Source organism: Phocoena sinus, chromosome 3 (assembly GCF_008692025.1).
Source record: "Phocoena sinus isolate mPhoSin1 chromosome 3, mPhoSin1.pri, whole genome shotgun sequence".
Taxonomy (NCBI): Eukaryota; Metazoa; Chordata; class Mammalia; order Artiodactyla; family Phocoenidae; genus Phocoena; species Phocoena sinus.
This window is the reverse complement of record NC_045765.1, coordinates 38,511,246-38,527,131: the sequence shown is the minus strand read 5'-3', so window position 1 is coordinate 38,527,131 and position 15,886 is coordinate 38,511,246. Positions and strand designations below refer to the sequence as shown.

Genomic DNA, 15,886 nt, shown 5'->3' with positions numbered 1-15,886 from the left:
ATCATTGAGGGGCATCCTACTTACATTATTCAGAGTATTACAAGAGGCCAGAAAAATTTTCTTTTATGACTGGTACATATACGGAAGAAAGGAATAAATACTCATTGAATTTGGTTCAGAAGCTTATTATAAACTTTTTTCAAGTAATTTTTAACTTGTTTAAGGCATACACTAGTAATTCACCTCTATTACAGTGAATAATGTCTTGTACAAGTTAGCAAAAACTGTTAAATATATGTTCTGAAAGCAGACACTAGATTTAAATCTAGACTCTATTTTCTAGATGTGTTACTTCGGGCAAGTTTCTGGACTTCTCTGTGGTCATTTTCCTCAACCACAAATTGAGAATAATAATAATGTTGTCACTATTGTTCTTGGCACATGACAAATGCTCAATAACGATTTGTTTTTATTAGAAGTATCTGTACTTAAGAGATTTCCTCAGTAATATAAAACAACTTATCAAATTTAACATACTCATTCAAAAGAATATTTATTGAACACCTACTCTACGTCACACACTGTACTTGGAGTAAGTAATATAGCAGTAAACAAAACGAAGTCCCCGCCCTCAAGGAGCTTATATCCCAGAGGCAGCAGACGGAACAGATTATAGGATTAAAATTTTTATTTGGCTTCATGAGAAATGAGCCACACTTCAGAAACCCATTCAGTACCAAACTTACAACTATAAACCAAACATATCAAACTAAGGATATTATTTTTAACCATTATGGTTTAACTTCAAGTAAAAAGTTTTAATCATACAATATTAAGTCACTTTTAAAAATTACAAGTGATGAATATGCACTGTTCTTTAATGATTTGCTAAAACTGCTAAAACTGCATAGAAACAAATAGCAAGAAAAGTAAGAAATTGAATTTTAAATATATGTCTTCTTTCTATTATAAAAATAAAAGCTACCTAAGGGAATTCCCTGGCAGGCTAGTGATTAGGACTCCATGCTTTCACTGAGAGGGTCCCATTCAAGCCCTGGTCGGGGAACTAAGATTGCATAAGTCATGAGGCATGGCCAAAAAAAAAACCCTATCTGGACGAGAAATTTTTGGAGTGAAACATTTTTAAATGCATACATACACGTTTATCACATAATGGTGAGTTTGTGTGGAAGTTATAAAAAAATTATTTATATTAGAATTAGGTAGAACTTACTCTCCTAAGAATTTCTAAAGTAAATACAATTTGTATGTCAAGAGAAGACACTCCAAAATAATTGGCTAACTAGACTTCTCTTAAGTACAAAACACTCTTGGCTATTGTTGCACATTAACAAAATCACTCATATTTACTACAGTCATAGTCATGCGGAGCTATCAATACATGGGAATGCATTATGTTATTTTACCTGTATGAAATATTCTGGCTAAAGGGCTCTAGTAAGCCAAAAGAATTTCTTGCCAGTTTGGGAGAGTGTACTGAAAAACTGGAAAGCACACTGCAATGTGCTTTCCTTATATATACTGCTCATCCATTATCAGAGATTATGAACTGGATATCACATTTTAGAGGATTCTTTTTCTTGATTTTGTTCAGTTTCTTTAAGGATACACTGTCAACTTCAAATTGCCCTCACAAAATAAATCTTTTTATATTTTAGAAGAAATATTTTAGATTAGCAGCATCTTTAAAATCTTGAGAAAATACAAAACAAGCTGAATAAAAATTAGCAGATGGAAATGCAATATGTCCTTCCAAAGACTTTATTCCTTACTTATGTCTTTTGAAAGAGTTATTTCTGTAATATGCTTTACAATATTCAAGGCATTTGTGATTTGGTGAACACAACATAAGGCATATATTACAGATATTTTTATAAGTTCTCCTATACATTGCTTAACACGTCTATTGAGGTGAATATACATTGAAAATGATGATTTATGGATTAAGACACAGCTCTTATATACTTGTAAATAATCTACTCTGACATTTTCTTTACTCCTTCAAACACTATATTCCTTTCACTTTTTTCTACACGTTATAAATTGTTATAAATTACTTTTTAAACTATACAATAATGACAGTGTTTCAAGACTTTATTTTATGTCAAGTGCTACGCTAAGTGTTTCACATAAATATAATCCTCACAAGAACCCTGTAAAATAAATACCATCCTATTTTATAGATGGGAAAGTTTGGAGATACTGTCCCAATCCCCAAGATCACTATTTCTTAGTGGTGGACGTAAGATTTCAATCCAGTTCCGATCTCTGAACCACACTTCTTCCCAGATCCAGTAAACATCACATGGAGGTGTCTAAATATAAAAGTGTATATAGGACTTCCCTGGTGGCGCAGTGGTTAAGAATCTGCCAGCCAATGCAGGAGACATGGGTTCGAGCCCTCGTCCGGGAAGATCCCACATGCCGCAGAGCAACTAAGCCTGTGTGCCACAACTACTGAGCCTGCAAGCCACAACTACTGAGCCTGCCTGCCACAACTACTGAAGCCCACGGGACTAGAGTCTGTGCTCTGCAACAAGAGAAGCCACCACAATGAGAAGACTGCACCACAATGAAGAGTAGCCCCCGTTCACCACAACTAGAGAAAGCCTGCATGCAGCAACAAAGACCCAAAGCAGACAAAAAAAATTTAATAAAAAAAGTCTGGAGAGCTAGCAAATCACTATAAAAATATATAGATGGGACTTTCCTGGTGGCACAGTCGTTAAGAATCCACTGCCCCATTGCATCATCATGCCAGCCTTGGCCGCCAGAGGCTCGCCCCCCATTCTGTACCCCTCCCTCCCACCAGCTTGAATGAGCCACAGCCCCCTAATTAGCTGATCCTTTAACCCCATCCTGTCTGAGTGAAGAACAGACACCCTCAGGCGACCTACAGACAGAGGCAAGGCCAAAACCAAAGCTGAACCCCAGGAGCTGTGCGAACTAAGAAAAGAAAGAGAAATTTCTCCCAGCACCCTCAGGAGCAGCGGATTAAATCTCCACAATCAACTTGATGTACCCTGCATCTGTGGAATACCTGAAGAGACAACAAATCATTCCAAATTGAGGAGGTGGACTTTGGGAAAAAGATATATATATATTCTTTCCTTATTCTCTTTCTGTGAGTGTGTATGTGTATGCTTCTTTGTGTGATTTCTGTCTGTATAGCTTTGCTTTTACCATTTGTCCTGGGGTTCTGTCTGTCCATTTTTAAAAATTACTTTTAAATTCTTTTATTTTTAATAATATTTTAAAATAACTTTATTTTATTTATTTTCTTTCTTTTTTCTCCCTTTTCTTCTGAGCCATGTGACTGACAGGGTCTTGGTGCTCCAGCCGAGTGTCAGGCCTGTGTCTCTGAGGTGGGAGGCCAAGTTCAGGACATTGGTCCACCAGAGACCTCCTGGATCCACGTAATATCAAATGGCCAAAGCTCTCCCAGAGATCTCCATCTCAATGCTAAGACCAAGCTGCACTCAACGACAGCAAGCTACGGTGCTGGACACCCTATGCCAAACAACTAGCAAGACAGGAACACAACCCCACCCATTAGCACAGAGGCTGCCTAAAATCATAATAAGGCCACAGACACCCCAAAACACACCACCAGACTTAGACCTGCCAAACAACTAGCAAGACAGGAACACAACCCCATTCAATAGCACAGAGGCTGCCTAAAATCATAATAAGGCCACAGACATCCCAAAACACACCACCAGACGTAGACCTGCCCACCAGAAAGACAAGATCCAGCCTCATCCACCAGAACACAGGCACTAGTCCCCTCCACCAGGAAGCCTACACAACCCACTGAACCAACCATAGCCACTGGGGATAGAAACCAAGAACAACGGGAACTACGAACCAGCAGCCTGCGAAAAGGAGACACCAAACACAGTAAGTTAAGCAAAATGAGAAGACAGAAAATCACACAGCAGATGAAGGAGCAAGGTAAAAACTCACCAGACCTGACAAATGAAGAGAAAATAGGCAGTCTACCTGAAAAAGAATTCAGAATAATGATAGTAAAGATGATCCAAAATATTGGAAATAGAATAGAGAAAATACAAGAAACATTTAACAAGGACCTAGAAGAACTAAAGAGCAAACAAACAGTGATAAACAACACAATAAATGAAATTAAAAATTCTCTAGAAGGGATCAATAGCAGAATAACTGAGGCAGAAGAACGGATAAGTGACCTGGAAGATAAAATAGTAGAAATAACTACTTCAGAGCAGAATAAAGAAAAAAGAATGAAAAGAACTGAGGACACTCTCAGAGACCTCTGGGACAACATTAAACGCACCAACATTTGAATTATAGGGATCCCAGAAGAAGAAGAGAAAAAGGAACGGACTGAGAAAATATTTGAAGAGACTGTAGTTGAAAACTTCCTTAGTATGGGAAAGGAATAGTCAATAAAGTCCAGGAAGCGCAGAGAGTCCCATACAGCATAAATCCAAGGAGAAGCACGCCAAGGCACATATTAATCAAACTATCAAAAATTAAATACTAAGAAAAAATATTAAAAGCAGCAAGGGAAAAGCAACAAATAACATAAAAGAGAATCCCCATAAGGTTAACAGCTGATCTTTCAGCAGAAAATCTGCAAGCCAGAAGGGAATGGCAGGACATATTTAAAGGGATGAAAGGTAGAAAACTACAACCAAGATTACTCTACCCAGCAAGGATCTCATTCAGATTTGACGGAGAAATTAAAGCTTTTAAAGACAAGCAAAAGCTAAGAGAATTCAGCACCACCAAACCAGCTTTACAACAAATGTTAAAGGAACTTCTCTAGGCAAGAAACACAAGAGAAGGAAAAGACCTACGATAACAAACCCAAAACAATTAAGAAAATGGTAATAGGAACACACATATCAATAACTACCTTAAATGTAAATGGATTAAATGCTCCAACCAAAAGACACAGACTGGCTGAATGGATACAAAAACAAGACCCGTATATATGCCATCTACAAGAGACCCACTTCAGACCTAGGGATACATACAGACTGAAAGTAAGGGGATGCAAAAAGATATTCCATGCAAATGGAAATCAAAAGAAAGCTGCAGTAGCAATTCTCATATCAGACAAAATAGACTTTAAAATAAAGACTATTACAAGAGACAAAGAAGGACACTACATAATGATCAAGGGATCGATCCAAGAAGAAGATACAACAAGTGTAAATATTTATGCACCCAACATAGGAGCACCTCAATACATAAGGTAAATGCTAACAGCCATAGAAGGGGAAATCAACAGTAACACAATCATAGTAGGGGACTTTAACACCCCACTTTCACCAATGGACAGATCATCCAAAATGAAAATAAATAAGGAAACACAAGCTTTAAATGATACATTAAACAAGATGGACTTATTTGATGTGTATAGGACATTCCATCCAAAAACAAGAGAATACACTTTCTTCTCAAGTGCTCGTGGAACATTCTCCAGGATAGATCATATCCTGGGTCACAAATCAAGCCTTGGTAAATTTTAGAAAACTATGCTGGTATCAATTATCTTTTCTGACCACAATGCTATGAGATTAAATATCAATTACAGGAAAATACCTGTAAAAAATACAAATATATGGAGGCTAAACAATACACTACTTAATAACCAAGAGATCACTGAAGAAATCAAAGAGGAAATCAAAAAATACCTAGAAATAAATGATAACGAGAACACAACGACCCAAAATCTATTGGATGCAGCAAATGCAGTACAAAGAGGGAAGTTTATATCAATACATCCTTCCTCAAGAAACAAGAAACATCTCAAATAACCTTACCCCTAAAGCAATTAGAGAAAGAAAAAGTAAAAAAACCCAAAGTTAGCAGAAGGAAAGAAATCATAAAGATCAGATCAGAAATAAAAATGAAAAAGAAATGAAAGAAGCAATAGCAAAGATCAACAAAACTAAAAGCCGGTTCTTTGAGAAGATAAACAAAATTGATAAACCATTAGCCAGACTCATCAAGAAAAACAGGAAAAAGACTCAAATCAATAGAATTAGAAATGTAAAAGGAGAAGTAACAACTGACACTGCAGAAATACAAAGGATCATGAGAGATTACTACAAACAACTATGCCAATAAAATGGACAACCTGAAATGGACAAATTCTTACAAAAGCACAACCTTCCAAGACAGAACCAGGAAGAAATAGAAAATATGAACAGACCAATCACAAGCACTGAAATCGAGACTCTGATTAAAAATCTTGCAACTAACAAAAGCCCAGGACCAGATGGCTTCACAGGCAAATTATATCAAACATTCAGAGAAGAGCTAACATGTATCACTCTCAAACTCTTCCAAAATACAGCAGAGGGAGGAACACTCCCAAACTCATTCTGTGAGGTCACCATCATCCTGATACCAAAACCAGACAAAGATGTCACAAAGAAAGAGAACTACAGGCCAATATCACTGATTAACATAGATGCAAAACACCTCAATAAAATACTGAGAAAGAGAATCCAGCAGCACATTAAAAGGATCATAGATCATGATCAAGTGGGGTTTATCCCAGAAATGCAAGGATTCTTCAATATACGCAAATCAGTCAATGTGATACACCATATTAACAAATTGAAGGAGAAAAACCATATGATCATCTCAATAGCTGCAGAAAAAGCTTGTAACAAAATTCAACACCCATTTATGATAAAAACCCTCCAGAAAGTAGGCATAGAGGGAATTTTCCTCAACATATTAAAGGCCATATAAGACAAACTCACGCCAACATCATTCTCAATGGTGAAAAACTGAAACCATTTCCACTAAGATCAGGAACAAGAAAAGGTTATCCACTCTCACTACTATTATACAACGTAGTTTTGGAAGTTTTAGGCACAGCAATCAGAGAAGAAAAGGAAATAAAAGGAATCCCAAGCAGAAAGGAAAAAGTAAGGCTGTCACTGTTTGCAGATGACATGATACTATACATAGAGAATCCTAAAGATGCTACCAGAAAACTACTGGAGCTAATCAGTGAATTTGGGAAAGTAGCAGGATACAAAATTAATGCACAGAAATCTCTTGCATTCCTGTACTCTAATGATGAAAAATCTGAAAGAGATATCAAGGAAACACTCCCATTTACCACTGCAACAAAAAGAATAAGATACCTAGGAATAAACTGACCTAGGGAGACAAAAGACCTGTACTCAGAAAACTGTAAGACACTGATGAAAGAAATTAAAGATGATACAAACAGATGGAGAGATATACCATGTTCTTGGATTGAAAGAATCAACATTGTGAAAATGACTATACTACCCAAAGCAATCTACAGATTCAATGCAATCCCCATCAAACTACCACTGGTATTTTTCACAGAACTAGAACAAAAACTTTCATAATTTGTATGGAAACACAAAAGACTCCGAATAGTCAAAGCAATCTTGAGAAAGAAAAACGGAGCTGGAGGAATCAGACTCCTTGACTTCAGACTATACTACAAAGCTACAGTAATCAAGACAGTATGGTACTGGCACAAAAACAGAAATATAGATCAATGGAACAGGACAGAAAGCCCAGAGATAAACTCACACACATATAGTCACCTTATTTTTGATAAAGGACACAAGAACATATAATGCAGAAAAAGCGTCTTCAATAAGTGGTGCTGGGAAAACTGGACAGCTACATGTAAAAGAATGAAATAAGAACACTCCCTAGTACCATACACAATAGTAAACTCAAAATGGATTAAAGACTAAATGTAAGGCCAGAAACTATCAAACTCTTAGAGGAAAACATAGGCAGAACACTCTATGACATAAATCACGGCAAGATCCTTTCTGACCCACCTCCTAGAGAAATGGAAATAAAACCAAAAATAAACAAATGGAACCTAATGAAAGCTTTTGCACAGCAAAGGAAAACATAAACAAGACGAAAAGACAACTCTCAGAATGGGAGAAAATATTTGGAAACGAAGCAACTGACAAAGGATTAATCTCCAAAATTTACAAGCAGCTCATGCAGTTCAATGTCAAAAAAAACAACCAACCCAATCCAAAAATGGGCAGAAGAGCCAAACAGACATTTCTCCAAAGCAGATGTACAGATTGCCAACAAACATATGAAAGAATGCTCAATATCGCTAATCGTTAGAGAAATACAAATCAAAACTACAATGAGGTATCACCTCACACCAGTCAGAATGGCCATCATCAAAAAATCTAGAAACAATAAATGCTGGAGAGGGTGTGGAGAAAAGGGAACCATCCTGCACTGTTGGTGGGAATGTAAATTGATACAGCCACTATGGAGAACAGTATGGAGGTTCCTCAAAAAACTAATAATAGAACTACCATAGGACCCAGCAATCCCACTACTGGGCATATACCCTGAGAAAACCATAATTCAAAAAGAGTCATGTACCACAATGTTCATTGCAGCTCTGTTTACAACAGCCAGGACATGGAAGTAACCTAAGTGTCCATCGACAGATGAATGGATAAAAAAGATATGGCACATATATACAATGGAATATTACTCAGCCATAAAAAGAAACAAAATTGAGTTTTTTGTAGTGAGGTGGATGGACCTAAAGTCTGTCATACGGAGTGCAGTCAGTCAGGAAGAGAAAAACAAATACCGTATGCTAACACATATATATGGAATCTAAGAAAAAAAAGGTAATGAAGAACCCAGAGGCAGGACAGGAATAAAGACGCAGACGTTGAGGATGGACTTGAGGACACGGGGAGAGGGAAGGGTAAGCTGGGACAAAGTGAGAGAGTGGCATGGACTTACAAATACTACCAAATGTAAAATAGATAGCTAGTGGAAAGCAGCTGCATAGCACAGGGAGATCAGCTGGGCACTTTGTGACCACCTAGAGGGGTGGTATAGGGAGGGTGGGAGGGAGACGCAAGAGGGAGGAGATATGGGGATATATGTACAGGTGATTCACTTTGTTATAAAGCAGAAACTAACACACCATTGCAAAGCAATTATACTCCAATAAAGATGTTAAAAAAAAAAATTAGTAGAGGGCTTCCCTGGTGGCGCAGTGGTAGAGAGTCCTCCTGCCGATGCAGGGGACACGGGTTCGTGCCCAGTCTGGGAGGATCCCACATGCCGCGGAGTGGCTGGGCCTGTGAGCCATGGCCGCTGAGCCTGCGCATCCGGAGCCTGTGCTCTGCAATGGGAGAGGCCACAACAGTGAGAGGCCCGCGTACCGCAAAAAAAAAAAAAAAAAAAAAAAATTAGTAGAAAAGAAGGAAAAGAATAAAGAATATTGTCACCAGTCAGAAAAAAAAAAAGAATCCACCTGCCAATGCGGGCCACACGGGTTCAAGCCCTGGTCCGAGAAGATTCCACATGCCGCGGAACAACTAAGCCCCAGTGCCACAACTCCTGAGCCTGCACTCTAGAGCCCAGAAGCCACAACTACTGAGCCTGTGTGCCACAACTACTGATGCTCGCGCGTCTAGAGCCCGTGCTCTGCAATATGAGAATCCACTGCAATGAGAAGCCCGCGGGCAGCAACAAAGCCCCAATTCAGCCAAAAATAAATAAATAAATATATTTTAAAAATATACATATATGCACACATTCACATAATTAGACTAAACAATGAAAGCTCATATGCAGTGACACGTTAGGAAAAAAAAAGAATAAACAGTTAAATACATTGTCCCAGAATGTTAAGTAATGTCAGCTGAGACTAAAGAGAGCTACATCTTTATACATAAGACCCATTACAAGTACTAAAAATGTACTTTGAATCTATGAAGTAGTCTTGCTGCCCCCCAAATTGGAACTTGAATTTATCAAGTGAGTAGATAAAATTACCAAATTGCAGGAAATACAGAGGTTAGAAAAACACTTAAACAACCCTATGGGATCCAATTAGCAAAAACCAAACTGAGGAAAGTACAAAAAACTCAGTTTCTTTAACACGTAAACCTTAAGAGGGAAAAAAAGAAGACAGAGATTGAGCCTACACATTAAAAGAATCAAGAGATATACCCACCAACTCAGAAACATTAAAGAGGAATCATGAGGCAAATGAGAAACAAATGCTGACTGGGCATTTGATATTAAGTAATCAGCCTTTTTAAAAGGTGTGATAATGGTATTATGGTTATGATAAAAAAAAGTTGACCCTTTACTTTTTGTAGATTGATATACTTATAGATGAAATGATACAGTGTCAGGAATTTGCTTCAAAATAATACGGAGTGGGGGTGGGAGGCAGAGGCACAGATAAAGCAAGACTAGTCAGACTGTTGAAATTAGGTCTGTGTACACATAGGTTCATTACAACAGTCCCTCCAGTTTTGGATATATTTGAAATCTTCCATAATCAAAGCCAAAAAGTAAATTCCAACCAGACAGATCTAAATATTAAAGATAGAACAATAAAATTTCTTCAAGACTAAAAAAAGTTATTTAAGCTGCCTATACTCTTTTTTTCTTAAAGGAAATATTAAATAAACATTGGAAATAAGTAAGAAAATAATACAAGAGCATAGAAAAAGGTTCAACTGTGGAGTCATACTGTAAAACCTAGGAGTGAGTACTATTAAGTGGTACTTAAAATTAAAAAGGCCAAATACTTTGAGTGGATGCATAGTAAACAAATGAAAAACTACTTGAAAACAGGAAGGGCACAGGAAAATGTAAGAGGCAGCTAAGAGCTTTTTAAAAGCACCTTGGCAATGGTACTAAACAGACTAATTTGAACTACAGAAAATCACTCCTAAGAAATGCTGGCAAAGATAAAATCATCTTTCTTTGCAATTAAATTCTTAATATCTACTTGTGTCCAGTTACTAGAAGAGAGGAAGGAAGGATAATGAATTTACTGTTTCAGCAATAACAACTGGTTTAAAGAAAAGTTGATAGGGGGAAACTAGAAAGCTGAAAATCACCTTTGTTTTCAAGTTCTAAGAAGCAAACTGAACAGAGATTTACTGGTAAGATAGGGAAATAGGGGGAACACATCCGAGGACTGAAGTGGAAAACCAATGATAAGTTCAAGTGCACCAATTTACAGTGGCAAATTTCTTGAAGGCAGGTATTGTATTTTTCAAGTTCAGAAAATACAGTACTATTCCAAGAAATAATAAATGTATTATCTGTTGAAATAACTGAATGAAATATTTTCTATAAAAGCAAAGGGTTCTCCCTCTGGAGTCAGCTAGACTAGATCAGTAGTTTCCACAGTTCTATTACATTATGTGACCATTTAGAAACTAAAATGCAAATAACACCAAAAAAATCAACTTATGGGGAAAAAAAATGCAAGCTATGCTTAAGAGAATAACTTAAAATGGAGTATCTATAGCAGTTGCCTTAGGACCTTGGCCAGCCCTGTTTGAATCACTATCATAAAAAAAAATAGGGGCCACTGATGAAATAGATTTACTGTTAATACTACTCCCTGCATGAAAGAGAAGAATTGGCTGGGCTTGAACAGTACGTAGCAGTTTGATTGACCACTACCAGGTTACCTTCACTGCATTTCCAAAATCTGAAGAAAAAAGACAACAGAACTGTAGCAACTTTCAATTTATACGATAAACAGAATAACAAAATATAAAAGTGTTCAATTTTATTACAGCCTCAAATAAAGGGAGGCAGGTCAAAGGATGACAATGGTCAAGCTTTTCCCAGTTGGTGGGAGTGGTGCCACTTATCCTCTCCTGCCACAGCTCTCTTTAATGCAACTCGAGTACAAGTGGGAGGAAACTGGCACTCCAAGCTCTGGCTGGCCTATGGTTTTATCTGCTTTTCCTCAGTTCCACAATGTTCTGCAAAACAGAGCCATTTAATACCACCAGCAGGTGCAACAATTGTGGAAAATACCTCCCCAACCTTCCATAAAATCTCAAAAGCCAGTATTTTAAATATATCATTATACTTAAGAACTGCCACCATGCTGGATCTAATAGTAGCTCCAGAGGACACATTTTGAAAGACCACATTTTTCTTTCTGAAGTAAACCTTATTAAGTAGGGATATATGCTAAATGAAAGTCCTAATTTTCCAGAGTCATGGGTTGCACTTATTACTGCATAAAGCATTTAAATATAACATTTATTGATTGCCACATTTAAACAAAATTCCTTTTTCAGCTGAAACTGTCTCTGGAGGATAATGACTTCCTAAAATTTATCTGCTCTTATGAAATATCTGCTCTGTTTCTTTGCCTCCTGATAGAAATTCATGCCTCCAATATGCCAGTTGGCATACTGGCATATTGTTGGCGAAAGTCTTACTCTAGCCCAATCCCATCAATTTAAAGATAAGGAATCCAAGGTCTAGAGAGTCATATGAGTCTGCCTCAGATCAGACATACGGCTAATTTAAAAGGCAGTATCAGAATCTGAACCCAGGTCTCCTAAACCTCTAGCCAGTGCTCTATCATATAAAGCCTCATTTCTATTCAACAAAGCTCTCAGAGCAGTCCTTAGTCACTTCATTGTTTCCTCATTTGCAAGTTTCCTCATCACCTTATCCCCTTGATAATCAGAACAGCGGTTCTGTGGATCTGCTTCACCTTCATTATGGCAATTTAAGGTGAAGAGTCTAAATGCACACAGTGCCACAGGTACTGGTTCTGTAAAATGCTTTCATTTGGGGGGAACAATTTCTTCTCTCCTGCCAGTGAAAGATGAAAATTAAATTCTGAGTATTCATCAGCAAAATAACCTCATGTTGTAATCCTAATATCATGTGTCAGACACCCACGAAATCTTTAAAAAGTCCTTGGTGGCAACGTTCTTACATGTTCTTGAATAACTTGGTTCAAGTCTCCATTCTAAATTGGGTAGTAAAAAGGAAGAGAGAAGTTATTTTTCAACAGCAGCTCTTCCATTAGATTGACTTGCTAACTATTTATGTGACAAATTTAACCTGAAGCACTTGAAAATTAGTAACAAAGGTGTTAAAAACAATATGAAATGAACAATTAAAGCAGAAATATTGCCTTGATTTGTCTCCTAAAAAATGTACAGTCTCTTCAAATTTTTGAGTACTACAGATTTAGTCCCCTAAGATAAGAACGTGTTTTTTTAGTGGTTTTTCTTCCACTGTCCTCTGGCTAAGAAATAAAGAGATAGTTTTGTAGAGGCTTTTGGATTTTTAAAGACTATTTAAGCTGGTATCTTAGACTTACACCAAATATTAAAAAACCAACGAACCTGGATCTGAAAAAAAAAGGCAACCTGATTTTATTTTACCTTTGGAAAGCAAAGGTTATATAAATAGCAAAACAAACCTAAAATAAAGGACTGAGAACTTAACGGTCAAATAAATAGTTGATAAAGCAAAATCACCAAATCACTTTCCAAACATGGAGCTTCTCTCTTAATGAAGTTTAATCTTACTCTTGATGCAGAACATCTGCTATAGTTATCAAAAGCATACTGATCTAAACCTACTGTATTAAGGGCTTTATATGCTATCTAAGTCCTTAGCCCTTAATTCTCACAACAACACTCTAAGTATCTATCATTATTTTCATACTGCACCTGAGAAAACTGGGGCACTTCAAGGTTAAGTAATCTGCCAAGGTTACAGAGCTTGAATCCAGCTCTGCAGGTTCACAAACCTGTGCTCCTTAGGCACTCTACTGCCTTCTTGGTAGCACAGAAAACTTGAAAATATGGTCAGACTCTAAATTCTATCTGATGTATTATCCAAGCCACTGTGAATTTTTTTCTTATTGAAGTATACTTGATTTATAATATTAGCTTCGGGTGTACAACAACAATTAGATATTTTCATATATTATACTCTGTTGAAAGTTACTATAAAATATTGGCTATATTCCCTGTGCTGTACATTACATCCTTGGATCTAATTTATTTTATACCTAGTAGTTTGTATCTCTTAATGAATTATTTTTTCTGGGGTGAAGAAAGCCTCAAGAATTTGCCATCTACAGTTCCTGATTTTAGGTTGGGCGAGTGGCACAAATGAAATGTTTTTGTCACCACACGTTGTATCATCACTAAAACCCGAGAGGAAGGGGAAAATTCTTAAACTTTATTTCCTGCTGGCCTAGCAGACCTTACTTAACCACTGTTATATCTGATACACTCAATTTAAGTGTAAGATACTAAAGTTACGACTTAAATCTTAAAGAAAATCAACTATATATTAGTCTTTTTACCTGTCAGGGAAGTTAAAAGTAGATCAACAGGATATAAACCTGGGTTGTTTCCTTCTTTAGGGGAAATTTCTTGTTAATTCAATGACTTCTTAATTAAACCAAATGGAACAAGTGGCCCTCCAAAAATGAAGTGTAGTGGAAAAGGAAACAGAGGAAAAGAATCACAGTAAGCTATGTGGTGATCTACTCTCACTGATGTTAGAAAAGCGAAGGATGAGTCTCCTCTTGAGTAACTTCAGTCTGACCACAGTGGCCACTTGTTACACCTACCACCCACTCCAACACTTCAGGTTCATTAGGAATTAAAAGAAACCCAGCAAGGTAAAGGACACCTCCCGACCAGGCCTAAGGTCTCTACACCACACTCTGAGGTGCACAGAGAGCCAGTGAAGTGAGTCCTCCACCCACAAGCTTTCGCTGCTGCCCAGGAGTCAAAGCCCAAAGCCTGGGGCCAAGACAGCTCTCCGGCCAGGGCACTGACCCATCTCTAGACAACCCCGCCCCCTCCCCGACCAAAGTGTCTGTGTCTAGAAGGGTGGGGGTAGGGGCAGGGTGAGGACGGCCTGCATAGGAGAGAAGGGGGCTAAGAGGATGTTTCAAACGAGGAAGGGTCCCTTCCCAGACTGGCGGTTCGGGACGCGGCCCGGGGCCGAGGATACAGCCGGACGCCGCCATGATGGGGCCGGCCGACACGGGGGGCGTGACGCGGGAGGCCCCGCGCGCAGACCCGGCTCCCCTTTCCCCCCGCCCCTCCCCCGCGTGGGCCTCGGCCACAACTGACCCCAGATACTCACGCTTTGTCCACCAACTCCCGCACCTTCCACATGTTCAACATCGTGCCCCGAGCGGGCTGAGCCGCCACCTCCCTTTCCTGTTCCCCACGGACCCCAGAACCCTTCCGCGCCGGGACAGATCCAGGCCGGGGTCGCCGCCGCCTCAAACTCCCCCAGTCAGCGCCTTATCGTGCCACAGCCGCGGCGCCGCCAGTGACACGTCGAGACGCGGGGACAGAGGCTCTGCGTGGAGCGGAAGTGCCCGACTTTCCTCCCTCTGCGCGCGGGGCACGCTGGGACTTGTAGTTCTTTCAGCGCGCCAAGCGGGCCAGTTAAGCTGAGAGAGTTCCTGAGGTAAGATTAGTAGGGCTCCTCTTAAACTCTAGGGGTTCTCCGCACCCTCCCCAGCCCCCGACCCACAGAACCGGAAACTTTAGGGGTGAGGTCGGCAGTCTGTGCCTTAACAAATCCTCCATGCTCACATTTCAGAACCACCGGTATAGAATCTCGTCACACAAACTTGTTTTTCCAATATAAAGCATTATTATGTTATGAATAATGATTACATATAAGGAAGTGTGATTGGTATATGTATTCCTCACTGACAGAAGCAACGCTGAATTTGGTTCCAAATGTCCAAATATACTTCCTTCCCAGGGCTTTAGTTTACATCCTTGTAAATTGAAGAGATTGTATTTTAAAACCTATCCCACTCTAATTCTGTGATACGGGGCTCTTATATTTAGACAGCTACTTGATATCCTTGTTAAATACTGTATTATAAAGCTCAGAAATTCAGTTCATACTCCCTGGGAAACTGTATAAAAACAGCAGTACAACACTATGACAGGCCCAAGAACTTGGCAGCTGTATATTCTTAAAGCGTAAGTATACATCCACGCTGCATTCATTGTTTTATTTAAATGGTTGTTGTCATTTTATTTTTAACTTACTCATTTTTGACAGTGTTCATGTTAAAGCCACAAGCAAC

General features: G+C 38.6%; 1 protein-coding gene across 4 annotated transcripts in view; it reads right to left on the bottom strand.

Moving 5' to 3' along the window:
* CLINT1 (clathrin interactor 1) overlaps nucleotides 1-15,178 on the bottom strand; it is a 65,348-nt gene extending 50,170 nt beyond the window's left edge. For 2 of the 4 annotated variants that reach the window (XM_032626297.1, XM_032626301.1), the window contains exon 1: nucleotides 14,917-15,143. In XM_032626297.1, the coding sequence (XP_032482188.1) occupies nucleotides 14,917-14,957 (41 nt within the window). In that variant the 5' untranslated portion in view covers nucleotides 14,958-15,143. Of the gene's footprint in view, nucleotides 1-14,916 lie in introns of all 4 variants that reach the window. The other 2 variants (XM_032626299.1, XM_032626296.1) reach the window with 2 other exon arrangements.
* Between the last annotated feature and the right edge of the window lie 708 nt (nucleotides 15,179-15,886).